Genomic DNA, 27,258 nt, shown 5'->3' with positions numbered 1-27,258 from the left:
TGGTGACACAGAGGGGACACTGGTGACACGGTGGGGGACACACGGGGACACAGGTGACACACAGGGGACACAGGTGACACGGGGGGGACACACAGGGGGACATGGGTGACACAGGGGGGGACACACAGGGGGACACCGGTGACACAGGGGGGACACATGGGGGACACAGGTGACACAAGGAACACACACAGGGGGACACAGGTGACACAGAGGGGACACTGGTGACATGGGGGGGACACACAGGGGGGGACACAGGTGACACAGAGGGGACACATGGGGGGACACATGGGGGGACACAGATGACACGGGGGGGACACAAGGGGGGGACATGGGTGACACGGGGGGGACACACAGGGGGACACAGGGGACACAGAGGGGACACTGGTGACACAGGGGGACACACAGGGGGACATGGATGACACGGGGGGACACACAAGGGGACACAGGGGACACACAGGGGGACACACAGGGGAACATGGGTGACACAAGGAACACACACAGGGGGACACCGGTGACACAGGGGGGGACACACAGGGGGACACCGGTGACACAGGGGGGGACACACAGGGGGACACAGGGGACACGTGGGGGACACAGGTGACACAGTGGGGACACACAGGGGGACATGGGTGACACAGGGAGGACACATGGGGGAACATGGGTGACACAGGTGACACAGAGGGGACACATGGGGGGACACCGGTGACACGGGGCCGTGCTGACTCTCGGCAGGTGACACAGCTGCCACCAGGGACGGGGGGACAACAGCAGCCACCTGTGGGTGACACTGAGGACACTGCAGGTGACACTGAGGACACTGCAGGTGACACCGGGGACACTGCAGGTGACACCGAGCCCCACACCTGACTGAGGGGAGGGGTCCCCTCGTGTCCCCACCCCCAATAAAGCCACCGTGGTGTCCCCTCGTGTCCCCACCCCCAATAAAGCCACCGTGGTGTCCCCTCCTGTCCCCACCCCCAATAAAGCCACCGTGGTGTCCCCAAGTTGCCGCCATCCCGGTGCCACTGTGGGGGTCGCTTTGTCACCGCTGTCACGTGCCACCACGGGGCAATTTGTCACTGTGGTCAGGTGCCACCACATCAGTGCCACCCCATCAGTGCCACCACGGGGCCATTTGTCACCGCTGTCACGTGCCACCCCATCAGTGCCACTCCATCAGTGCCACCGTGGGGGTCGCTTTGTCACAGCTGTCAGGTGCCACCATGGCAGTGCCACCAGGGCAGTGCCACCCAATCAATGCCACCACGGGGCCATTTGTCACCGCTGTCAGGTGCCACCCCATCAGTGCCACCACGGGGCCATTTGTCACCGCTGTCAGGTGCCACCCCATCAGTGCCACCACGGGGCCATTTGTCACCGCTGTCAGGTGCCACCCCATCAGTGCCACCACGGGGCCATTTGTCACCGCTGTCAGGTGCCACCATGGCAGTGCCACCCCATCAATGCCACCGTGGGGGTCACTTTGTCACCGCTGTCGGGTGCCACCCCATCAGTGCCACCCCATCAGTGCCACCATGAAGCCATTTGTCACCACTGTCACATGCCACCCCATCAATGGCACCACAGGACCATTTGTCACCGCTGTCAGGTGCCACCATGACAGTGCCACCCCATCAGTGCCACCACGGGGCCATTTGTCACCGATGTCGGGTGCCACCATGACAGTCCCACCATGGCAGTGCCACCACGGCCGTGCCACCCCATCAGTGCCACCGTGGGGGTCACTTTGTCACTGCTGTCAAGTGCCACCCCATCAATGCCATCACGGGGCCATTTGTCACCGATGTCAGGTGCTACCATGGCAGTGCCACCAGGGCAGTGCCACCCCATCAATGCCACCACGAGGCCATTTGTCACCGATGTCACGTACCACCGTGACAGTCCCACCACAGCAGTGCCACCATGGCAGTGCCACCCCATCAATGCCACCACGGTGCCATTTGTCACCGATGTCACGTGCCACCACAGCAGTGCCACCATGGCAGTGCCACCCCATCAATGCCACCACGAGGCCATTTGTCACCGATGTCACGTGCCACCATGACAGTCCCACCATGACAGTGCCACCATGGCTGTGCCACCCCATCAGTGCCACCACAGGGCCATTTGTCACCGCTGTCACGTGCCACCACGGCAGTGCCACCATGGCAGTGCCACCCCATCAGTGCCACCGTGGGGGTCACTTCGTCACCGCTGTCAGGTGCCACCCCATCAGTGCCATCACCTGCCCACCCCACCCTCCCCACGTGCCCCAGCCACGCCCCTTTTGCCAAGGTCTATATTTATTGGTTGAGACCCAAGCCCCGCCCCCCAAAGCCCCGCCCCAACCCGAGAGGGGGGCGGGGCCAACACAACAACGACTATGGGAGAGGGGGCGGGGCGTGACGGGGGGCGTGGCCCGGGCGGGAAGGGGGCGTGGCCCGGGCGGGAAGGGGGCGTGGCCAGGCGGAGGGGGCGGGCCGAAGGGCGCCCCCTAGCGGATGGTGTAGCGCACGTAGGGCACCTCGATGTCGGCGTCGCTGTCGTCGTTGCAGCACAGCTCGAACACCAGAGCCTTGACGTGGCGGCCCAGCTTCTTCTTGGACACCCGAGTGACGATCTCGGACATCCTGAGGGGACAGGGGACGTCAGGGAACGGGTAGGGACACGGCAGGGACAGGGGGACACGGCAGGGACATGGCAGGGACACGGCAGGGACATTGGGGACACGGCAGGGACAGGGGGGACATGGCAGGGACACGGCAGGGACAGGGGGAATGGTCAGTGTCATCCTGCAGGAACATGGGGGATGGTTCCTGTCATCCTGAGGGGACAGGGGACGTCAGGGACCGGGTAGGGACAGGGCAGGGACACGGCCAGGGACACGGCAGGGACACGGCAGAGACATGGCAGAGACATGGCAGGGACACGGCAGGGACATTGGGACACGGCAGGGACAGGGGGGACACGGCAGGGACACGGCAGGGACACGGCAGGGACATGGTAGGGACATTGGGGATGGTTCCTGTCATCCTGAGGGGACAGGGGACGTCAGGGACACGGCAGGGACACGGCAGGGACATTGGTGACACGGCAGGGACATTGGGGACATGGCAGGGACATCAGGGACAGGGCCCTTCCCGCTCTACTCCTGTCTGGCCCAACGTCCTGGTGTTCCCCAGTGTCCCCAATGTCCCCAATGTCCCCACTGTCCCCACTGTCCCCCCAGTGTCCCCAATGTCCCCCCAGTGTCCCCAATGTCCCCAACATCCCCAACATCCCCAGTGTCCCCAGTGTCCCCAGTGTCCCCAATGTCCCCAGTGTCCCCAGTGTCCCCAGTGTCCCCCCAGTGTCCCCAGTGTCCCCAATGTCCCCAGTGTCCCCTATGACCCCAATGTTCCCAATGTCCCCACTGTCCCCAGTGTCCCCAATGTCCCCCCAGTGTCCCCCCAGTATCCCCAGTGTCCCCAGTGTCCCCCAGTGTCCCCAGTGTCCCCAGTGTCCCCAATGTCCCCAATGTCCCCCAGTGTCCCCAATGTCCCCAGTGTCCCCAGTGTCCCCCCAGTGTCCCCAGTGTCCCCAGTGTCCCCAGTGTCCCCTCCTACGGTTGGTCGTGGCGCTCGCGCAGTTTTGCCGCGGGCATGAAGAAGGAGTAGAGCATGGACACGCCCTGGACAGCATCGTGATCTCCAGCCGGTGCTCCTTCTGTGGGGACAGTGGGGACATCGGGGACATTGGGGACAGTGGGGACATTGGGGACATTGGGGACATCGGGGACATGGGGGGGACACAGGGAGGGACACAGGGAGGGCTCAGTGGGGACACCGGGGACAGCGGCCACCGCAGGGGCTCGACCGTTCCCGTTCCCCAGAGCTCCCCTCTTGGCTGTGCCCCCTCCTCCCAGTGTCCCCCAGTCCATCCCAGTTCATCCCAGTCCCCTCCCAGTTCATCCCAGTTCCTCCCAGTTCATCCCAGTTCCTCCCAATGCCCCCAGTGCTCTCCAGTCCCTCCCAGTTCATCCCAGTCCCATCCCAGTTCATCCCAGTCCCATCCCAGTTCATCCCAGTCCCGTCCCAGTTCATCCCAGTCTCCCCCAGTCCCATCCCAGTCCCTCCCAGTCCCGCCCAGTTCCCCCCAGTCCCCTCCCAGTTCATCCCAGTCCCTCCCAGTCCCCTCCCAGTTCATCCCAGTCCCCTCCCAGTCCATCCCAGTTCCCCCCAGTCCCTCCCAGTCCATCCCAGTTCCCCCCAGTCCCTCCCCAGTCCCTCCCAGTCCCGCCCAGTTCCCCCCAGTCCCCTCCCAGTTCATCCCAGTCCCTCCCAGTCCCTCCCAGTCCCCTCCCAGTCCCTCCCAGTCCCCTCCAGTGCCCCCCAGTCCATCCCAGTCCCATCCCAGTCCCTCCCAGTTCCCCCCAGTCCCTCCCAGTACCTTGAAGTAGGCGAGGAACTGGCGCAGGGTCATCTCCTGCCCGTCCGGCTGCAGCCCCTGCACCTCGAACCGGTCCCAGAGCGTCCACTCGACCTCGTAGTACTGGGGACACGGGGAGGGGGGGTCAGAGCCGGGGGGGACCCCAAAACCCCCCCTGGGACCCCCAAAACCCCCCCTGGGACCCCCCAAATCCCCCCTGGGACCCCAAATCCCCCCTGGGACCCCCAAAACCTCCCCTGGGACCCCCAAAACCTCCCCTGGGACCCCAAATTCCCCCTGAGACCCCAAATCCCCCCTGGCCGTGTCCCCAACCCCCCCAAGAGACCCCAAAACCTCCCCTGGGACCCCCAAAACCTCCCCTGGGACCCAAATCCCCCCAGAGACCCCAAACCCCCCCCTGGGATTGATCCCCACCCCCCCAGAGACCCCCAAACCCCCCCCAGAGACCCCAAATCCCCCCCTGGGATTGATCCCCACCCCCCCAGAGACCCCCAAACCCCCCTGTTCATGCCCCCACCCCCCCAGAGACCCCCAAACCCCCCCCATCCACACCCCAAACCCCCCCAGAGACCCCAAATCCCCCCTGGGATTGATCCCCACCCCCCCAGAGACCCCCAAACCCCCCCCAGAGACCCCCAAACCCCCCCCAGAGACCCCCAAACCCCACCTTGTTGCGGGGGCAGGCCAGGGGCTCGGAGAAGCCCACGAAGGGCAGGGCGAGGTTGAGGCCCCAAACCCCCCCTGGGATTGATGCTGAGCCCCCCTGAGACCCCAAATCCCCCCCATCCACACCCCAAACCCCCCCCAGAGACCCCAAACCCCCCCTGGGATTGATCCCCATCCCCCAGAGACCCCAAAAACCCCCCCTGAGACCCCAAACTCCCCCAGAGACCCCAAAACCCCCCCATCCACACCTCCCCTGCCCCACTGAGACCCCCAAACCCCCCCCAGAGACCCCCAAACCCCCCCCAGAGACCCCCAAATCCCCCCTGGGATTGATCCCCACCCCCCCAGAGACCCCAAACCCCACCTTGTTGCGGGGGCAGGCCAGGGGCTCGGAGAAGCCCACGAAGGGCAGGGCGAGGTTGAGGAAGGCGTTTTTGTAGGAGCTGAGCCGGCGGTGCCCCTGCACCAGCTTGAAGAGCTCCAGGCACGCCAGGCCCACCACGGCCGCTGTGGTGGTGGCGATGGCCGGGATGATCTTCCCCGCGATCAGTTTGCTCTGGGGACACCAAAAAATGGGGTTTGGGGTTTGGGGTTTTGGGGTTTTGGGGTTTGGAGCCCAAAAATCAACCCTGAGGGTGTTGGGGTTTAGACAGAGACCCAGGGGGGATCCATGGGTTCCAGAGGAACTTCTGGAATGGCCCCACAGCACTCAGAGAGGTCATAGAACAACACAGAGCTCATGAAAACAGCACAGGAATTATAAAAACCCCATAAAAACAACACAGAACCCCATAAAAACAGCACAAATTATAAAACCCCATAAAACGCCCCAAAAAAACCCCATAAAAACCCACAGAACCCCCCAGCCCCTCTCCCAGTATCTCCCAGTGCTCCCAGTGCTCCCCAGTGGCCCCCAGCCCCTCTCCCAGTGCTCCCAGTATCCCCCAGCCCCTCCCCAGTATCTCCCAGTATCCCCCAGTATCCCCCAGCCCCTCTCCCAGTGCTCCCAGTATCCCCCAGTATCTCCCAGTATCCCCCAGTATCCCCAGCCCCTCTCCCAGTATCTCCCAGTGTTCCCAGTACCCCCCAGTGCCCCCAGCCCCTCTCCCAGCCCCTCTCCCAGTGCTCCCAGTATCCCCCAGTATCCCCCAGCACCTCTCCCAGTGCTCCCAGTGCTCCCCAGTATCCCCCAGTATCTCCCAGTGCTCCCCAGTATCCCCCAGCCCTTCTCCCAGTATCCCCCAGCCCTCTCCCAGTATCCCCCAGTGCTCCCAGTATCCCCCAGCCCCTCCCCAGTATCCCCAGCCCCTCTCCCAGTGCTCCCAGTATCTCCAGTGCTCCCAGTATCCCCCAGCCCCTCTCCCAGTATCCTCCAGTATCTCCCAGTATCCCCCAGCCCCTCTCCCAGTATCCCCAGTGCTCCCAGTATCCCCCAGCCCCTCTCCCAGTATCCCCCAGTATCTCCAGTATCCCCCAGTGCTCCCAGTATCTCCCAGCCCCTCTCCCAGTATCCCCCAGTGCTCCCAGTGCCCCCCAGTGCTCCCAGTTCACACCTTGTGCCGGTCGGCCGGGGGGATGTCGTAATTCTCCGCCCGCAGGTTGGAGGCGGCCACGATGAAATCCATGTGGAAATTGGTGTCATCGTCCTTGGGACATTGGGGACATTGGGGACACAGCAGGGGACAGCGGGGACATTGGGGACATTGGGGACATCGGGGACATTGGGGGGGGTTTGGTGTCATCGTCCTGGGGACAGCGGGGAGGGGACATCGGGGACATTGGGGGGGTTTGGGGACATTGGGGACATTGGGGGGACATCAGGGGGGTTTGGTGTCATCATCCTGGGGACAGCGGGGAGGGAACATTGGGGACACCCAGGGGGGTTTGGGGACATTGGGGGGGGTTTGGGGACACCCAGGGGACATCGGGGGGGACATTGGGGACATTGGGACATTGGGGGGGTTTGGGGACACCCGAGGGGGGTTGGGGACACCCAGGGGGGTTTGGGGACATCGTCCTGGGGACAGCGGGGGGGGTTCGGGGACACTCAGGGGGGTTTGGGGACACTCGGGGGGTTGGGTCAGGTTTTGGGGGGTCAGGGTCAGGTTTTGGGGGTCGGGGTCAGGTTTTGGGGGTCAGGGTCAGGATTTGGGGGTCAGGGTTAGGATTTGGGGGGTCAGGGGGTGCTCAGGGGGGGTCAGGGTCAGGTTTTGGGGGTCAGGGTCAGGTTTTGGGGTTCAGGGGGGGTCGGGGTCAGGTTTTGGGGGGTCAGGGTCACTGAGGGGGGGTCAGGGTCAGGTTTTGGGGGGTCGGGGTCAGGATTTGGGGGTCAGGGTTAGGATTTGGGGGTCAGGATTTTGGGGGGTCAGGTTTTGGGGGGTCGGGGTCAGGATTTGGGGGGTCAGGGTTAGGATTTGGGGGGTCAGGGGGTGCTCAGGGGGGGTCAGGGTCAGGTTTTGGGGGGTCAGGGTCAGGTTTTGGGGGGTCGGGGGGTGCTCAGGGGGGGTCGGGGTCAGGTTTTGGGGGGTCGGGGTCCGGCCCCACCTTCTCGAAGTCGATTGGGAACATTCGGAATCCCGGCAGCTCCTCGGGGCTGGGCAGCGACGCCTTCAGCTCCTCCAGGCGCCCGTCATCTGTGGGGGGGGCACCCATCGGACCCCCGGTGACACCCATGGGACCCCCGGTGACACCCATGGGACCCCCAGTGACACCCAGTGACACCCATGGGACCCCCAGTGACCCCCATGGGACCCCAGAGCAGCACCCAGTGACCACCAGTGACCACCAGTGACACCCAGTGACACCCATGGGACCCCCAGTGACACCCATGGGACCCCCAGTGACACCCAGTGACCACCAGTGACCCCCAGTGACACCCATGGAACACCCAGTGACACCCAGTGACACCCAGTGACTACCACTGACCACCAGTGACCCCCATGGGACCCTCAGTGACACCCATGGGACCCCCGGTGACACCCATGGGACACCCAGGGACACCCAGTGACCACCAGTGACACCCATGGGACACCCAGTGACACCCATGGGACCCCCAGTGACCCCCATGGGACCCCCAGTGACCACCAGTGACACCCATGGGACCACCAGTGACACCCAGTGACACCCAGTGACACCCATGGGACACCCAGTGACCACCAGTGACCCCCAGTGACACCCATGGGACACCCAGTGACACCCAGTGACCACCAGAGCAGCACCCAGTGACCACCAGTGACCACCAGTGACCACCAGGGACACCCATGGGACCCCCAGGGACACCCAGTGACACCCAGTGACCACCAGTGACCCCCAATGACACCCAGTGACACCCAGTGACACCCAGTGACCCCCAGTGACACCCATGGGACACCCATGGGACCCCCAGAGCAGCACCCAGTGACCACCAGTGACACCCATGGGACCCCCAGTGACCACCAGTGACACCCAGTGACCACCAGTGACCCCCAGTGACACCCAGTGACACCCAGTGACACCCAGTGACACCCAGAGCAGCACCCAGTGACCACCAGTAACTCCCATCCTCTCTCCTGTTGCCCCCATCCCCTCTCTGGTTGCCCCCATCCCCTCTCCAGTAGCCCCAGCCCCTCTCCAGTAGCCCCCAGCCCATCCCCTCTCCAGTAGCCCCCATCCCCTCTCTGGTAGCCCCCATCCCCTCTCCGGTAGCCCCCAGCCCCTCTCTGGTAGCCCCCAGCCCCATTCCCATTCTGGTAGCCCCCATCCCCTCCCCAGTAGCCCAGCCCGTACCCAGGGCGGCGCTGGCGCTCTGCAGCTCCTGGTCGGACACGTGGATCCTGACCCCATCCCCTCTCCAGTAGCCCCCATCCCATTCCGCTAGCCCCCATCCCCATTCCGGTAGCCCCCATCCCCATTCCGGTAGCCCCCAGCCCCATCCCCTCTCCGCTAGCCCCCATCCCCATTTTGGTAGCCCCCGGCCGTACCCAGGGCGGCGCTGGCGCTCTGCAGCTCCTGGTCGGACACGTGGATCCGGACCCCGGCCTTGGGGGCGAAGGGGGGGACCCGGACGTGGCGCAGGAGCTCGGCCACGGCCGCCCGGTCCCGCGAGCCCACGATGCCGTAACTCTGCGCAAACAGGTTCGCAGCCGCCACCACGTAATCCAGGTGCAGGGGCTGCGGGGACACCGGGGTGAGCCTGGGGGCACCCATGGGGCACCTGGGGGGCACCTGGGGGGCACCTGGGGGAGCCTGGGGGCACCCATGGGGCACCTGGGGGCACCTGGGGGAGCCTGGGGGGCACCTGGGGGGCACCTGGGGGGCACCCGTGGGGTGGGGGACACCTGGGGGAGCCTGGGGGGCACCCGTGGGGCACCTGGGGGCAGCTGGGGGAGCCTGGGGGGCACCCATGGGGCTGGGGGGACACCTGGGGGTACCTGGGGGGCACCCATGGGGTGGGGGGAGCACCTGGGGGGACACCTGGGGGGCACCCATGGGGCACCTGGGGTGAGAGGGGGGGACACCTGGGGGGCACCCATGGGGCTGGGGGGGACACCTGGGGACACCTGGGGGCACCTGGGGGCAGCTGGGGGAGCCAGGGGGTACCTGGGGGGGCACCCATGGGGCTGGGGGGACACCGGGGGTGAGGGGGGGACACCTGGGGGGCACCCATGGGGCTGGGGGGGGCACCTGGGGGGCACCTGGGGGGCACCCATGGGGCTGCGGGGACACCTGGGGTGAGGGGGGACACCTGGGGGGCACCTGGGGGCACCTGGGGGCACCTGGGGGGCACCCGTGGGGCAGGGGGGGCTCCTGGGGGCACCTGGGCTGAGAGGGGGCACCTGGGGGGCACCCATGGGGCAGGGGGGACACCTGGGGACACCTGGGGACACCTGGGGACAGCTGGGGACAGCTGGGGGCACCTGGGGACACCTGGGGGTACCTGGGGGGCACCCATGGGGCTGGGGTGACACCTGGGCTGAGGGGGGGCACCTGGGGGGCACCCATGGGGTGGGGGAGCAACTGGGGGGTGAGTGGGGGAAGCCTGGGGGGCACCCATGGGGTGGGGGGGACACCTGGGGTGAGAAGGGGGGGTACCTGGGGACACCTGGGGTGAGGGGGGGACACCTGGGGGGCACCCATGGGGCGGGGGGGACACCTGGGGTGAGGGGGGGGCTCCTGGGAGGGCACCCATGGGGCGGGGGGGGCACCTGGGGGGGCACCCATGGGGTGGGGGGACACCTGGGCTGAGGGGGGGCACCTGGGGGGCACCCATGGGGAGTAGAGGGAGCACAGGTGACATTCCCAGCCCCCCAGGTGACACAGGTGACACACCCAAAGGTGACACAGAGGTGACAGGTGACACACACAAAGGTGACCCAGGTGACACCCCCAGGTGACCCAGGTGACAGGTGACCCAGGTGACACAGGTGACACCCCCAGGTGACACCCCCAGGTGACACACAGGTGACACAGGTGATCCAGGTGACAGGTGACAGGTGACACAGGTGACACAGGTGACCCAGGTGACACAGGTGACACACACAGGTGACACAGGTGACACAGGTGACACAGGTGACAGGTGACACAGGTGACACACAGGTGACACACAGGTGACACAGGTGACAGGTGACAGGTGACACAGGTGACACAGGTGACACACAGGTGACACAGGTGACAGGTGACAGGTGACACAGGTGACACAGGTGACAGGTGCCACAGGTGCCACCCCCAGGTGACCCCACTCACGTTGTCGGGGTCGAAGACGAGGGGGTGGGGGCAGCGCTTGGGCCCCGACCAGAACAGGGTCCCCGAGTTCGTTTTCTGTGGGGGCAAAACCATCAGCGTTAACGAGCTAATTAACGGCGATTAATCAGCTAATTATTACTGTTAACGAGCTGACAATTAACAAGATAATTATTAATATTAATGAAGCAATCAAGGGGTTCTCACCTGTCCTTGGCAGATGTTGAAGTAATTGAGATTCAGGTTAACGAGGTAATTAACAGACTTAACAAGGTAACGGGTGTTAACGAGGTAATTAATCAGGGTTAATTAAGGCTAATTAAGGTGTGCCCACCTGTCCTGCTGGATGTTGGGGTAAACAATGTAATGGAGAGGGGGGTAAATGAGCTATTGGGGGTCAATGGGGTAATTAATTTGGGCTAATTAACCTAACCAACCAGGCTAATGAGGTAATTAAGGGGTAATTAACCTGTCCCGGGGGGAAGTTGTGCAGCAGCTGGAGGATGTTGGGGGTTAATTAGGTTGGGGTTAACGAGTTAATGGGGGGCCAAATGAACTATTTAAGGTTAATAAGGTGATCAATGGGGGCTGACATTGTAATTAACGAAGCTAATTAAGTAATTAAGGGGTAATTAACCTGTCCCGGGGGGAAGTTGTGCAGCAGCTGGAGGATGTTGGGGGTTAATTAGGTTGGGGTTAACGAGATAATGGGGAGCCAAATGAACTATTTAAGGTTAATAAGGTAACCAATCATGGCTGACACTGTAATTAACGAGGCTAACGAGGTAATTAAGCGGTAATTAACCTGTCCCGGGGGGAAGTTGTGCAGCAGCTGGCGGATGTTTGGGGTAATGAGATTGGGGTAAACAAAGGAATGAGGAACTAAATGAACTATTTAGAGTTAATAAGGTAGTTAATGGGGGCTGACACTGTAATTAACGAGGCTAACGAGGTAATTAAGGTAATTAACCTGTCCCGGGGGGAAGTTGTGCAGCAGCTGGAGGATGTTTGGGGTAACAAGGTTGGGGTTAACGAGATAATGGGGAGCCAAATGAGCTATTTAAGGTTAATAAGGTAACCAATCATGGCTGACACTGTAATTAACAAGGCTAACGAGGTAATTAAGGGGTAATTAACCTGTCCCGGGGGGAAGTTGTGCAGCAGCTGGCGGATGTTGGGGGTTAACGAGGTTGGGGTTAACGAGGCAATGAGGAACTAAATGAACTATTTAAGGTTAATAAGGTAACCAATCATGGCTGACACTGTAATTAACGATGTTAATGAGTTAATTAAGGGTTTCCCACCTGTCCCGGGGGGAAGTTGTGCAGCAGCTGGCTGGGGGTAACGAGGTTGGGGGTAACAAGGTTGGGGTTAACGAGGCAATGAGGAACTAAATGAACTATTTAAGGTTAATAAGGTAACCAATCACGGCTGACGCTGTAATTAACGAGGCTAACGAGGTAATTAAGGTAATTAACCTGTCCCGGGGGGAAGTTGTGCAGCAGCTGGAGGATGTTGGGGGTTAATGAGCTTGGAGTAAATGAGGCAATAAGGAACTAGATGAACTATTTAGGGTTATTAAGGTAGTTAATGGGGGCTGACGCTGTAATTAACGAGGTTAATGAGTTAATTAAGGGTCTCCCACCTGTCCCAGGGGGAAGTTGTGCAGCAGCTGGAGGATGTTTGGGTTAATTAGGTTGGGGTTAACGAGGCAATGGGTGGTTAAATGAACTATTTAGGCTCAATAAGGTAACCAATCATGGCTGACACTGTAATTAACGAGATTAATGAGTTAATTAAGGGTTTCCCACCTGTCCCGGGGGGAAGTTGTGCAGCAGCTGGAGGATGTTGGGGTTAATCAGGTTGGACTAAATGAGGCAATGGGTGGTTAAATGAACTATTCAGAGTTAATAAGGTAACAAATCATGGCTGACACTGTAATTAACGAGGCTAACGAGGTAATTAAGGGGTAATTAACCTGTCCCAGGGGGAAGTTGTGCAGCAGCTGGAGGATGTTTGGGTTAATTAGGTTGGGGTTAACGAGGCAATGGGTGGTTAAATGAACTATTTAAGGTTAATAAGGTAACCAATCATGGCTGACACTGTAATTAACGAGATTAATGAGTTAATTAAGGGTCTCCCACCTGTCCCGGGGGGAAGTTGTGCAGCAGCTGGCGGATGTTGGGGTTAATTAGGTTGGGGTTAACGAGGCAATGGGTGGTTAAATGAACTATTTAGGCTCAATAAGGTAACCAATCATGGCTGACACTGTAATTAACGAGGTTAATGAGTTAATTAAGGTAATTAACCTGTCTGGGGGGAAGTTGTGCAGCAGCTGGCGGATGTTGGGGTTAATCAGGTTGGGGTAAATGAGGCAATGAGGAACTAAATGAACTATTTATGGTTATTAAGGTAGTTAATGGGGGCTGACACTGTAATTAACGAGGCTAACGAGGTAATTAAGGTAATTAACCTGTCCCGGGGGAAGTTGTGCAGCAGCTGGAGGATGTTTGGGGTAATGAGATTGGGGTAAACAAAGGAATGAGGAACTAAATGAACTATTTAGAGTTAATAAGGTAGTTAATGGGGTCTGACACTGTAATTAACGAGGCTAATGAGTTAATTAAGGGTCTCCCACCTGTCCCAGGGGGAAGTTGTGCAGCAGCTGGAGGATGTTGGGGTTAATGATGTTGGAGTAAATGAGGCAATAAGGAACTAAATGAACTATTTAAGGTTAATAAGGTGATCAATGGGGGCTGACACTGTAATTAACGAGGCTAATGAGTTAATTAAGGTAATTAACCTGTCCCGGGGGGAAGTTGTGCAGCAGCTGGCGGATGTTGTTGCTGTACTGGCGGTGCCAGTGCCGGCAGGCCCAGGCCACGCAGTCGGGCCAGGCTCGGGGCCGGTCGCTGACCAGGCTGCGCTGGACGGCCTCGAGAACCTCCAGGGGCTGCGTCCCCGCCAGGCGCAGCGTCCGCTCCAGGAACTTGGGGTCCCTGGGGAAAATCGGGGTTCAGGGGGGTCCCTGGGGGGGTTATGGGGGTCCCTGGGGGAAATCGGGGTTCAGGGGGGTCCCTGGGGGGAATTTGGGGTTCAGGGGGGTCCCTGGGGGGGTACAGGGGGTGCAGCGTCCGCTCCAGGAACTTGGGGTCCCTGGGGGGAAATGGGGTTCAGGGGGGGTTATGGGGGTCCCTGGGGGGAAATCGGGGTTCAGGGGGGTCCCTGGGGGGAAATGGGGGGGTTATGGGGTCCCTGGGGGGTTATGGGGGTCCCTGGGGGGGTACAGGGGGTGCAGCGTCCGCTCCAGGAACTTGGGGTCCCTGGGGGTCCCTGGGGGGTTATGGGGGTCCCTGGGGGAAAAGCGGGGTTCAGGGGGGTCCCTGGGGGGGTTATGGGGGTTATGGGGGTCCCTGGGGGGATTGGGGGGGTTATGGGGGTCCCTGGGGGGGTTATGGGGGTCAGGGGGGGTTATGGGGGTACAGGGGGGTTATGGGGGTACAGGGTCAGCTCCAGGAACTTGGGGTCCTGGGAGAGTCCTGTGGGATTTGGGGGGGTTCTCTGGGATCTGGGGGGGTTCTCTGGGTTTGGGGGGTTCTCTGGGATCTGGGGGGTTCTCTGGGATTTGGGGGGTCCCGTGGGATTTGGGGGGGTTCTCTGGGTTTTGGGGGTGTCCCGTGGGATTTGGGGGGGTTCACTGGGATTTGGGGGGGGTTCTCTGGGTTTTGGGGGGTTCTCTGGGTTTTGGGGGGGGTCCCGTGGGATTTGGGGGGGTTCTCTGGGATTTGGGGGTGTCCGTGGGATTTGGGGGGGTTCTCTGGGATTTGGGGGGTTCTCTGGGATTTGGGGGGGGTTCTCTGGGTTTTGGGGGGGTTCTCTGGGATTTGGGGGGTTCCCTGGGTTTTGGGGGGGGTTCTCTGGGATTTGGGGGGGGGTTCTCTGGGATTTGGGGGTGTTCTCTGGGATTTGGGGGGTTCTCTGGGTTTTGGGGGCGTTCCCTGGGTTTTGGGGGGGTTCTCTGGGATTTGGGGGGGGGTTCTCTGGGATTTGGGGGTGTTCTCTGGGATTTGGGGGGGTTCTCTGGGTTTTGGGGGCGTTCCCTGGGTTTTGGGGGGGGTTCTCTGGGATTTGGGGGGGGGTTCTCTGGGATTTGGGGGTGTTCTCTGGGATTTGGGGGGGTTCTCTGGGCTTTGGGGGGGTTCCCTGGGTTTTGGGGTGCCCCCCACTCACATCAGGTACTGGTTGACGTTCTCGGCCGGCTGCTTGAAGAGCCCCTCGAACTCGTCACGCGCCCACTGCGGAACGGGGGCGTCACCGCGGGGTCCCGGCCCCAGGGACGCCCCAAAACGGGCCCAGGACCCCCCCAAACCAGAACCTGCTGCCCACAGCCCCCCAAAATGAGGATTCTGGTGTCCAGGACCCCCCAAATCCCAACCCAGACCCCCCCAAACCAGAACCTGCTGCCCACAACCCCCCCCAAAGAGGATTCTGGTGTCCAGGACCCCCCAAAAGAGCAAACCTGGAGTCTGGGACGCCCCAAAACGCGACCCCTGCGCTCCCCAGGACCCCTCAAACCTCACCCAAAACCACCTGGGCTCGCTCCAGCCACACAAAACCGGTGCCCCATCAGCTGCCAGGTGTTCCTGGACACACCTGGGCACAGCTGGGCACACCTGGACTCACCTGGGGACACACCTGGGCACACCTGGGGACACCTGGGGACAGCTGGGGACACCTGGGGACAGCTGGACTCACCTGGGAACACCTGGGCACCCCTGGACCCACCTGGGGACACACCCGGGCACAGCTGGACACACCTGGGCACACCTGAGCACCCCTGGACTCACCTCGGCACCCCTGGACTCTCCTGGGGACACACCTGGGCACACCTGGGCACCCCTGGACCCACCTGAACACACCTGGACTCACCTGGGGACTCACCTGGGCACTCCTGGGCAGCCCTGGACTCACCTGGGGACTCACCTGGGCACCCCTGGGCACCCCTGGACTCACCTGAACACACCTGGACTCACCTGGGGACACACCTGGGCACAGCTGGGGACACACCTGAACACACCTGCACACACCTGGGCACACCTGGACACACCTGGAGACACACCTGGGCACACCTGGACTCACCTGCAGCGTGTGCTCGATGGCGTTGGGGAAGTTCTTGAGGGTGCAGATGGGAATGGCCTTCTCGGGGGGGTCCTGGCTGGAGCTGTAGGACTCGCTCAGGAACGGGATCACCCTCACCTGGGCACCCCTGGATTCACCTGGGCTCACCTGGGCACACCTGGACTCACCTGGGGACACACCTGGGCACACCTGGGCACACCTGGGGACACACCTGGGCACACCTGGGGACACACCTGGGCACACCTGGGCACACCTGGGCACCCCTGGACTCACCTGGGGACACACCTGGGCACACCTGGACTCACCTGGGCACACCTGGGCACAGCTGGGGACACACCTGGACTCACCTGGGGACACACCTGGACTCACCTGAACACACCTGGACTCACCTGCAGCGTGTGCTCGATGGCGTTGGGGAAGTTCTTGAGGGTGCAGATGGGAATGGCCTTCTCGGGGGGGTCCTGGCTGGAGCTGTAGGACTCGCTCAGGAACGGGATCACCCTCACCTGGGCAGCCCTGGACTCACCTGGGGACACACCTGGGCACCCCTGGACTCACCTGGGCACACCTGGGCACCCCTGGACTCACCTGGGGACACACCTGGGCACCCCTGGACACACCTGGACTCACCTGAACACACCTGGACTCACCTGGGGACACACCTGGGCACAGCTGGACACACCTGGGGGCACACCTGGGCACACCTGGGCACCCCTGGACTCACCTGGGCACACCTGGACTCACCTGGGCACCCCTGGACTCACCTGGGGACACACCTGGGCACACCTGGGCACACCTGGACTCACCTGAACACACCTGGACTCACCTGGGGACACACCTGGGCACACCTGGGCACCCCTGGACTCACCTGAACACACCTGGACTCACCTGGGGACACACCTGGGCACACCTGGGCACCCCTGGACTCACCTGAACACACCTGGACTCACCTGGGGACACACCTGGGCACACCTGGGCACCCCTGGACTCACCTGAACACACCTGGACTCACCTGGGGACACACCTGGGCACACCTGGGCACAGCTGGGGACACACCTGAGCACACCTGCACACACCTGGGCACACCTGGACTCACCTGAACACCCCTGGACTCACCTGCACACACCTGAACACACCTGGACTCACCTGGGGACACACCTGGGCACACCTGAACACCCCTGGACTCACCTGCAGCGTGTGCTCGATGGCGTTGGGGAAGTTCTTGAGGGTGCAGATGGGAATGGCCTTCTCGGGGGGGTCCTGGCTGGAGCTGTAGGACTCGCTCAGGAACGGGATCACCCTCACCTGGGCAGCCCTGGACTCACCTGAACACACCTGGACTCACCTGGGCACCCCTGGACTCACCTGAACACACCTGGGGACACACCTGGACTCACCTGGGGACACACCTGGGCACACCTGCACACACCTGGGCACACCTGGGCACACCTGGACTCACCTGCAGCGTGTGCTCGATGGCGTTGGGGAAGTTCTTGAGGGTGCAGATGGGAATGGCCTTCTCGGGGGGGTCCTGGCTGGAGCTGTAGGACTCGCTCAGGAACGGGATCACCCTCACCTGGGCAGCCCTGGACTCACCTGAACACACCTGGACTCACCTGGGGACACAGCTGAACACACCTGCACACACCTGGGCACACCTGGGCACACCTGGGCACCCCTGAACACACCTGGGGACACACCTGGGCACCCCTGGACTCACCTGGGGACACACCTGGGCACACCTGGGCACCCCTGGACTCACCAGAACACACCTGGACTCACCTGGACTCACCTGGGGACACACCTGGGCACACCTGGGCACCCCTGGACTCACCAGAACACACCTGGACTCACCTGGACTCACCTGGGGACACACCTGGGCACACCTGGACACACCTCGGCACACCTGGACACACCTGGGCACCCCTGGACTCACCTGGGGACACACCTGGGCACACCTGGGCACACCTGGACTCACCTGCAGCGTGTGCTCGATGGCGTTGGGGAAGTTCTTGAGGGTGCAGATGGGAATGGCCTTCTCGGGGGGGTCCTGGCTGGAGCTGTAGGACTCGCTCAGGAACGGGATCACCACCTGCACGTTGCCCTTGGTGCCCAACGTGCCCGACTCCAGCAGCGGCTTCCGGTAATAAACGCAGCGCCGGTCCATGTACAGCCCTGCCCGGGGGTGGGGGGCACTTAGGGGGCAGCCCCAGGGCTGTGGGGGGAACTTATGGGGCAGCCTGGGGGCTGTAGGGCAGCCCCAGGGGATATAGGGGATCCTACAGTAACCACGGTGCCGGTCCATGTACAGCCCTGCCCGGGGTGGGGGGCACTTAGGGGGCAGCCTGGGGGCTGTGGGGCAGCCCCAGGGACCCCTACAGGGATATAAGGAATCCTATAGGGATATAGGGGATCCTATAGGGATATAGGGGATCCTACAGTAACCACGGTGCCGGTCCATGTACAGCCCTGCCCGGGGGTGGGGGGCACTTAGGGGGCAGCCCAGAGGGTGGGGGGCACTTATGGGGCAGCCTGGGGGCTGTGGGGCAGCCCCAGGGCACCCTACAGAGATATGGGGGATCCTACAGGGATATAGGAGATCCTACAGGGATATAGGGGATCCTACAGGGATATAGGGGATCCTACAGTAACCACGGTGCCGGTCCATGTACAGCCCTGCCCGGGGGTGGGGGGCACTTGTGGGGCAACCCCAGGGGGTGGGGGGCACACCCAGGGCTATGGGGCAGCCCCAGGGCTATGGGGCACACCCAGGGCTATGGGGCACAGGAGCTATGGGGCAGCCCCAGGGCTATGGGGCACACCCAGGGCTATGGGGCACACCCAGAGCTATGGGGCACACCCAGGGCTATGGGGCACTCTCAGCTATGGGGCATAGGAGCTATGGGGCACACCCAGGAGCTTTGGGGCACACCCAGGGCTATGGGGCACACCCAAGGCTACAGGGCACAGGAGCTATGGGGCACACCCAGAGCTATGGGGCAGCCCCAGGGCTATGGGGCACTCTCAGCCATGGGGCAGAGGAGCTATGGGGCAGCCCCAGGAGCTATGGGGCACACCCAGGGCTATAGGGCACAGGAGCTATAGGGCAGCCCCAGAGCTATGGGGCACTCTCAGCCATGGGGCACAGGAGCTATGGGGCAGAGGAGTTGTGGGGCATTCTCAGCCATGGGGCAGCCCCAGGGCTATGGGGCACTCTCAGCCATAGGGCAGAGGAGCTATGGGGCAGAGGAGCTGTGGGGCATTCTCAGCCATGGGGCAGCCCCAGGGCTATGGGGCACACCCAGGGCTATGGGGCACACCCAGGGCTATGGGGCACTCTCAGCTATGGGGCAGAGGAGCTATGGTGCACACCCAGGGCTATGGTGCACACCCAGGGCTATGGTGCACACCCAGGGCTATGGGGCACACCCAGAGCTATGGGGCAGCCCCAGGGCTATGGGGCACTCTCAGCCATGGGGCACAGGAGCTATGGGGCAGCCCCAGGGCTATGGGGCACTCTCAGCCATGGGGCAGAGGAGCTATGGGGCAGAGGAGCTGTGGGGCACTCTCAGCCATGGGGCAGCCCCCGGGCTATGGGGCAGCCCCACACTCACGAGCGTCCACGTTGTCCAGCGCGTTGGCGACGCCGTCCAGCCCCTCGAAGAAGTCGTCGTCGTAGACGCGCTCGGTGTCGGGCCCCACGCGGTCGGTGCGGCTGCACACGCGCAGCGCCGGGTTCATCTCCCGCGCCGCCGCCGCCGCGCGCTCCGACTTCAGCTTCTGAAAACGGGGGAGGGGGGGATGGGATGGGATGGGGACACACCCAGGGACACACCCAGGGACACGCCCGGGGACACACCCATGGGACACGGCCAGTGACACGCCCAGTGACACACCCATGGGACACACCCATGGGACACGGCCAGGGGACACATCCACGGGACACGCCCACGGGAGACACCCAAGGGACACGTCCAGGGACACACCCATGGGACACGCCCTGGGACACACCCACGGGATACACCCATGGGACACACAGATGGGATACACCCCAGGGACACGCCCACAGGACATGCCCTGTGACACACCCATGGGACACACCCATGTGACACACCCACGGGACATGTCCATGGGACACGCCCATTGGAAAATGGCCCAGGGACACACCCAGTGACACACCCACGGGAGACACCTAAGGGACACGCCCACGGGACACGGCCAAGGGACACGGCCAAGGGACACACCCATGGGACACACCCACGGGAGACACCCAAGGGACACGGCCAAGGGAGACACCCAAGGGACACGGCCATGGGACATGGCCAAGGGACACACCCATGGGATACACCCATGGGACACACCCAGTGACACACCCATGGGACACACCCAGTGACACACCCAGTGACACACCCATGGGACACACCCAGTGACACACCCATGGGACACACCCATGGGACACACCCATGTGACACACCCATGGGATACACCCATAGGACACACCCAGGGACACACCCAGTGACACACCCATGGGACACACCCAGTGACACACCCATGGGACACACCCAGGGACACACCCATGTGACACACCCATGGGACACACCCAGTGACACACCCAGTGACACACCCAGGGACACACCCATGGGATACACCCAGTGACACACCCATGGGACACACCCATGGGACACACCCATGGGACACGCCCTGGTGAGCTCCGCCCCCTTCCTAACCCAGCGCTGCACCCCAGAAACTCAACCTTGAGATTGGCCGAGAGACTCAAACCCAAGCGATGACATCATCATTGAGCCCAAAACTGAACCCTTTGAACCAAAACTGAACCCTCTGAACCCAAAACTGAACCCTTTGAACCCAAAACTGAACCCTTTGAACCCAAAACTGAACCCTTTGAACCCAAAACTGAACCCTTTGAATCAAAACTGAACCCTCTGAACCCAAAACTGAACCCTTTGAACCCCAAACTGAACCCTCTGAACCCCAAACTGAACCCTCTGAACCCAAAACTGAACCCTTTGAGCCCAAAACTGAACCCTTTGAACCAAAACTGAACCCTCTGAACCCAAAACTGAAACCTTTGAACCCAAAACTGAACCCTTTGAGCCCAAAACTGAACCCTTTGAACCCAAAACTGAACCCTTTGAGCCCAAAACTGAACCCTTTGAGCCCAAACTGAACCCTCTGAACCCAAAACTGAACCCTTTGAGCCCAAAACTGAACCCTTTGAACCAAAACTGAACCCTTTGAGCCCAAAACTGAACCCTTTGAACCAAAACTGAACCCTTTGAGCCCAAACTGAACCCTCTGAACCCAAAACTGAACCCTTTGAGCCCAAAACTGAACCCTTTGAACCAAAACTGAACCCTCTGGACCCCAAACTGAACCCTTTGAATCAAAACTGAACCCTTTGAACCCCAAACTGAACCCTCTGAACCCAAAACTGAACCCTTTGAGCCCAAAACTGAACCCTCTGAACCCAAAACTGAACCCTTTGAGCCCAAAACTGAACCCTTTGAACCCAAAACTGAACCCTTTGAGCCCAAAACTGAACCCTTTGAACCCAAAACTGAACCCAAAACTGAACCCTTTGAACCCAAAACTGAACCTTTTGAACCAAAACTGAGCCCTTTGAACCCAAAACTGAACCCTTTGAACCCAAAACTGAACCCTCTGAACCCAAAACTGAACCTTTTGAACCAAAACTGAGCCCTTTGAACCCCAAACTGAACCCTTTGAACCCAAAACTGAACCCTTTGAACCAAAACTTGATCCTTTAAGCCCAAAACCCAACTGTTGACCATGGATGACTCAATGGTGGTGGCCTGTCCCCCCTGGCTCTGTCCCTCACTGTCCCCCTGTCCCCTCCTGTCCCTGTCCCCTCCTGTCCCCTCCTGTCCCTGTCCCCTCCTGTCCCCTCCTGTCCCCTCTGTCCCCTCCTGTCCCCCCCTGTCCCCTCCTGTCCCCAGGCTGACCGTGACGTCCCAGGGCCGGAACAGGAACTGGCGGTTGAGGTTGGATTTCTCGATGGTGTCCATGTCGGTGACACTGCCCCCTGTCCCTGTCCCTGTCCCCCTGTCCCTGTCCCCTCCTGTCCCTCCTGTCCCCTCCTGTCCCCTCCTGTCCCCTCCTGTCCCCAGCTCTGACCGTGACGTCCCAGGGCCGGAACAGGAACTGGCGGTTGAGGTTGGATTTCTCGATGGTGTCCATGTCGGTGACGGTGACACTGCCCCCTGTCCCTGTCCCCTCCTGTCCCCTCCTGTCCCCTCCTGTCCCTCCCTGTCCCCTCCTGTCCCCTCTGTCCCCTCCTGTCCCCAGGCTGACCGTGACGTCCCAGGGCCGGAACAGGAACTGGCGGTTGAGGTTGGATTTCTCGATGGTGTCCATGTCGGTGACAGTGACACTGCCCCCTGTCCCTGTCCCCTCCTGTCCCCCTGTCCCTGTCCCCTCCTGTCCCCCTGTCCCTGTCCCTGTCCCCCTGTCCCTGTCCCTGTCCCTGTCCCCCTGTCCCCTCCTGTCCCCTCCTGTCCCCTGTCCCCAATGTCCCTGTCCCCTCCTGTCCCCAGGCTGACCGTGACGTCCCAGGGCCGGAACAGGAACTGGCGGTTGAGGTTGGATTTCTCGATGGTGTCCATGTCGGTGACAGTGACACTGTCCCCTGTCCCTGTCCCCTCCTGTCCCCCTGTCCCTGTCCCCCTGTCCCCTCCTGTCCCCTCCTGTCCCCTCCTGTCCCCTCCTGTCCCCTCGTGTCCCCTCCTGTCCCCAGGCTGACCGTGACGTCCCAGGGCCGGAACAGGAACTGGCGGTTGAGGTTGGATTTCTCGATGGTGTCCATGTCGGTGACAGTGACACTGTCCCCTGTCCCTGTCCCCTCCTGTCCCCCTGTCCCTGTCCCCCTGTCCCCTCCTGTCCCCTCCTGTCCCCTCCTGTCCCCTCCTGTCCCCTCGTGTCCCCTCCTGTCCCCAGGCTGACCGTGACGTCCCAGGGCCGGAACAGGAACTGGCGGTTGAGGTTGGATTTCTCGATGGTGTCCATGTCGGTGACGGTGACACTGCCCCCTGTCCCCTGTCCCTGTCCCTGTCCCCCTGTCCCTGTCCCTGTCCCCTCCTGTCCCCCCCTGTCCCCTCCTGTCCCCTCCTGTCCCCTCCTGTCCCCAGGCTGACCGTGACGTCCCAGGGCCGGAACAGGAACTGGCGGTTGAGGTTGGATTTCTCGATGGTGTCCATGTCGGTGACAGTGACACTGCCCCCTGTCCCTGTCCCCCTGTCCCCTCCTGTCCCCTCCTGTCCCCTCCTGTCCCCAGGCTGACCGTGACGTCCCAGGGCCGGAACAGGAACTGGCGGTTGAGGTTGGATTTCTCGATGGTGTCCATGTCGGTGACGGTGACGCCGCCCTCGGGGCCACAGCCCAGCCCCACCATGGCGAAGTTCTTGAGCAGCTCGCAGCCGATGGCCCCCGCCCCCACCTGTGGGGACACGTGGGGACACTTGGGGACACGTGGGGACATGTGGGGACACAGCATGGGGTGGGGACAGGTGGGATGATGACAGGTGGGGACAGTTGGGGACACTTGGGGACAGTTGGGGACAGGTGGGGACACGGGAGGTGACATTGGGGACACAGGAGGACACAGGAGGTGACACTGGTGACACAGGAGGTGACACAGGAGGTGACACAGGAGGTGACACAGGTGACACAGGAGGTGACACAAGAGCTGACATTGGTGACACAGGAGGTGACACAGGAGGTGACACAGGAGGTGACACAGGTGACACAGGTGACACAGGAGGTGACACAGGAGGTGACACAGGTGACACAGGAGCTGACATTGGTGACACAGGAGCTGACATTGGTGACACAGGTGACACAGGAGGTGACACAGGTGACACAGAAGGTGACACTGGTGACACACGAGGTGACACAGGTGACACAGGAGTTGACACAGGTGACACAGGAGGTGACACTGGTGACACAGGAGATGACATTGGTGACACAGGAGCTGACATTGGTGACACAGGAGGTGACACAGGTGACACAGGTGACACAGGAGGTGACACAGGTGACACAGGTGACACAGGAGGTGACACAGAAGGTGACACAGGTGACACCGGTGACATTGGTGACACAGGAGGTGACACAGGTGACACAGGAGGCGACATTGGTGACATTGGTGACACAGGAGGTGACACAGGAGGTGACATTGGTAACACAGGAGGTGACACAGGTGACACAGGAGGTGACACAGGTGACACACGAGGTGACACAGGTGACAGGAGGTGACACAGAAGGTGACACAGGTGACACACGAGGTGACACAGGTGACAGGAGGTGACACAGAAGGTGACACAGGTGACACAGGAGGTGACACAGGTGACACTGGTGACACAGGAGGTGACACAGGTGACACAAGAGGTGACACAGGTGACACAGGAGGTGACACTGGTGACACAGGAGGTGACACAGGTGACACAAGAGGTGACACAGGTGACACACGAGGTGACACAGGTGACATTGGTGACACAGAAGGTGACACAGGTGACACAGGAGGTGACACAGGTGACACAGGAGGTGACACAGGTGACACACGAGGTGACACGAGGTGACACAGGTGACACAGGTGACACTGGTGACACAGGAGGTGACACAGGTGACACAGGAGGTGACACTGGTGACACAGGAGGTGACACAGGTGACACAGGAGGTGACACAGGTGACACACGAGGTGACATTGGTGACATTGGTGACACAGGAGGTGACACAGGTGACACAGGAGGTGACACAGGTGACACACGAGGTGACATTGGTGACACAGGAGCTGACATTGGTGACACAGAAGGTGACACAGGTGACACAGCAGGTGACACAGGTGACACACGAGGTGACACAGGTGACATTGGTGACACTGACCACGAAGTATTTCTGTGCCCCCAGCCTGGCCTGCAGCTCGGCGCCGAACACGGCGATCTGTCCGTCGTAGCGGCTGTTGCGCTGGGGACAACGTGACACTGCTGTCACCCGCCGCTGTCACCTGCCAGGGGACACCTCCCCCCCCCAGGGGGTGACAACAGCCGTGTCCCCTCCCCCCCCGGGGTGACAGCAGCCGTGTCCCCTCCCCCCCAGGGTGACAGCAGCCGTGTCCCCTCCCCCCCAGGGTGACAGCAGCCGTGTCCCCTCCCCCCCCAGGGTGACAGCAGCCGTGTCCCCTCCCCCCCAGGGTGACAGCAGCCGTGTCCCCTCCCCTCCCCCCTGATGTCCCCAAATGCTGCGGCTCCGACTGATGTCCCCCCACCTTGAGGTGACACCGCCCAGGGGTGTCCCCAGCCCCCCCAGGTGTCCCCAGGTGTGTCCCCAGGTGTGTCCCCAATGTCCCCAGGTGTCTCAGGTGTGTCCCCAGGTGTCCCCAGGTGTCCCCAGGTGTCCCTCACCGGCCGGCACTGCTCCTCGCTCAGCAGACTCTCCCGGTTCCCAGCCCCCCCAGGTGTCCCCAGTGTCCCCAGGTGTCCCCAGGTGTCCCAGGTGTCTCAGGTGTGTCCCCAGGTGTCCCCAATGTCCCCAGGTGTCCTCACCGGCCGGCACTGCTCCTCGCTCAGCAGACTCTCGCGGTTCCCAGGTGTCCCCAGCCCCCCCAGGTGTCCCCAGGTGTGTCCCCAGGTGTCCCCAGGTGTCCCCAGGTGTGTCCCCAGGTGTCCCCAATGTCCCCAGGTGTCCCCAGGTGTCCTCACCGGCCGGCACTGCTCCTCGCTCAGCAGACTCTCGTGGTTCCCAGCCCCCCCAGGTGTCCCCAGGTGTCTCAGGTGTGTCCCCAGGTGTCCCCAATGTCCCCAGGTGTGTCCCCAGGTGTCCCCAGGTGTCCCCAGGTGTCCCCGGTGTGTCCCCAGGTGTCCCCAGGTGTCCCCAGGTGTCCTCACCGGCCGGCACTGCTCCTCGCTCAGCAGACTCTCGCGGTTCCCAGGTGTCCCCAGCCCCCCCAGGTGTCCCCAGGTGTCCCCAGGTGTCCCCAGGTGTCCCCAGGTGTCTCAGGTGTGTCCCCAGGTGTCCCCAGGTGTGTCCCCAGGTGTCCCTCACCGGCCGGCACTGCTCCTCGCTCAGCAGACTCTCGCGGTTCCCAGGTGTCCCCAGCCCCCCCAGGTGTCCCCAGGTGTGTCCCCAGGTGTCCCCAGGTGTCTCAGGTGTGTCCCCAATGTCCCCAGGTGTCCCCAGGTGTCCCCAGGTGTGTCCCCAGGTGTCCCTCACCGGCCGGCACTGCTCCTCGCTCAGCAGACTCTCCCGGTTCTCCTCGGGCAGACACTCGAGGGCGTCGAAGTAAAGCCACTGCGTGATGGGGGTGAACTTCCCCGACACCGCCTGGGGGGACACGATGGGGACACGATGGGGACAACGTGGGGACACCATGGGGACACCGTGGGGACACGATGGGGACATGGGGACACACTGGGGACAACGTGGGGACACCATGGGGACACCGTGGGGACACCGTGGGGACATAGGGACACGATGGGGACATGGGGACATGGGGACACCGTGGGGACATGGGGACATGGGGACATGATGGGGACACTGGGGACACGATGGGGACATGGGGACACGATGGGGACACTGGGGACAGGCTGGGGACAGGCTGGGGACATGGGGACACTGGGGACAGGATGGGGACACTGGGGACATGGGGACACTGGGGACATTGGGGACACTGGGGACAGGATGGGGACAGGCTGGGGACATTGGGACACTGGGGACATTGGGGACATGGGGACACACTGGGGACACTGGGGACATTGGGGACACTGGGGACACACTGGGGACATTGGGGACACTGGGGACAGGCTGGGGACATTGGGGACATGGGGACACTGGGGACAGGCTGGGGACAGGCTGGGGACACAGTGGGGACATTGGGACACTGGGGACACTGGGGACAAGCTGGGGACACACTGGGGACATTGGGGACACTGGGGACACTGGGGACATTGGGACACAGGGGACATTGGGGACACTGGGGACAGGCTGGGGACAGGATGGGGACAGATTGGACAGCAGCAGGGACAGGGACAAGCTGAGGGACACATTGGGGACATCCAGGGGACACAGCAGTGACCCCCTAGGACACAGAACACACAGGTGACACTGGGGTGACACAGAGGTGACACAGGTGACACAGGGGTGACACAGAGGTGACACAGGTGACACAGTGACACAGGGGTGACACAGAGGTGACACAGGTGACACAGTGACACACAGCTCACACAGGTAACACAGGTGACAGAAGTGACATACAGCTGACACACACAGGTGACACAC

The 27,258-nt window shown here is 62.0% G+C and overlaps 2 protein-coding genes across 3 annotated transcripts in view; both read right to left on the bottom strand.

Annotated features, from left to right (window-relative positions):
- Positions 1–2,406: 2,406 nt before the first annotated feature.
- LOC131574253 (ubiquitin-like modifier-activating enzyme 1) overlaps positions 2,407–27,258 on the bottom strand; it is a 50,729-nt gene continuing 25,877 nt past the window's right edge. The window contains 16 exon segments of the mRNA XM_058828673.1: positions 2,407–2,630; positions 3,606–3,675; positions 3,678–3,705; positions 4,429–4,530; positions 5,459–5,650; positions 6,648–6,740; positions 7,639–7,727; positions 9,054–9,243; positions 10,816–10,890; positions 13,616–13,811; positions 15,043–15,107; positions 17,930–18,126; positions 19,566–19,731; positions 23,270–23,425; positions 24,868–24,948; positions 26,194–26,304. Coding sequence (XP_058684656.1) covers positions 2,495–2,630; positions 3,606–3,675; positions 3,678–3,705; positions 4,429–4,530; positions 5,459–5,650; positions 6,648–6,740; positions 7,639–7,727; positions 9,054–9,243; positions 10,816–10,890; positions 13,616–13,811; positions 15,043–15,107; positions 17,930–18,126; positions 19,566–19,731; positions 23,270–23,425; positions 24,868–24,948; positions 26,194–26,304 — 1,947 coding nt within the window. The 3' untranslated portion in view covers positions 2,407–2,494.
- On the bottom strand, positions 19,940–21,797 carry LOC131574251 (uncharacterized). Of its 2 annotated transcripts, XM_058828672.1 has the most exons (3): positions 21,693–21,797; positions 20,901–21,651; positions 19,940–20,788 (listed from the first exon to the last, which is right to left on the bottom strand). In XM_058828672.1, exons 1-3 carry the CDS (start codon positions 21,762–21,764, stop codon positions 20,700–20,702), a joined length of 912 nt encoding a protein of 303 aa, XP_058684655.1. In that variant the 5' UTR covers positions 21,765–21,797; the 3' UTR covers positions 19,940–20,699. The 2 variants fall into 2 exon arrangements, with proteins under 2 accessions (XP_058684655.1, XP_058684654.1); XM_058828671.1 differs by having other exon boundaries at positions 19,940–21,651.

The sequence above is a fragment of the Poecile atricapillus genome, unplaced genomic scaffold (genome assembly GCF_030490865.1).
Source record: "Poecile atricapillus isolate bPoeAtr1 unplaced genomic scaffold, bPoeAtr1.hap1 scaffold_208, whole genome shotgun sequence".
In the NCBI taxonomy this organism is placed as follows: domain Eukaryota; kingdom Metazoa; phylum Chordata; class Aves; order Passeriformes; family Paridae; genus Poecile; species Poecile atricapillus.
This window is presented reverse-complemented; position numbering and strand designations above follow the sequence as displayed.

Bases quoted from the DNA above. Each gene is read 5' to 3' on its own strand.
- LOC131574251 (XM_058828671.1), bottom strand. From the start codon at position 21,764: ATGGTCAACAGTTGGGTTTTGGGCTTAAAGGATCAAGTTTTGGTTCAA. The intron at 21,652-21,692 runs GTTCAGTTTGGG...TTGGTTCAAAAG, and splicing joins TTCAGTTTTGGGTTCAAAGG to GTTCAGTTTTGGGTTCAGAG.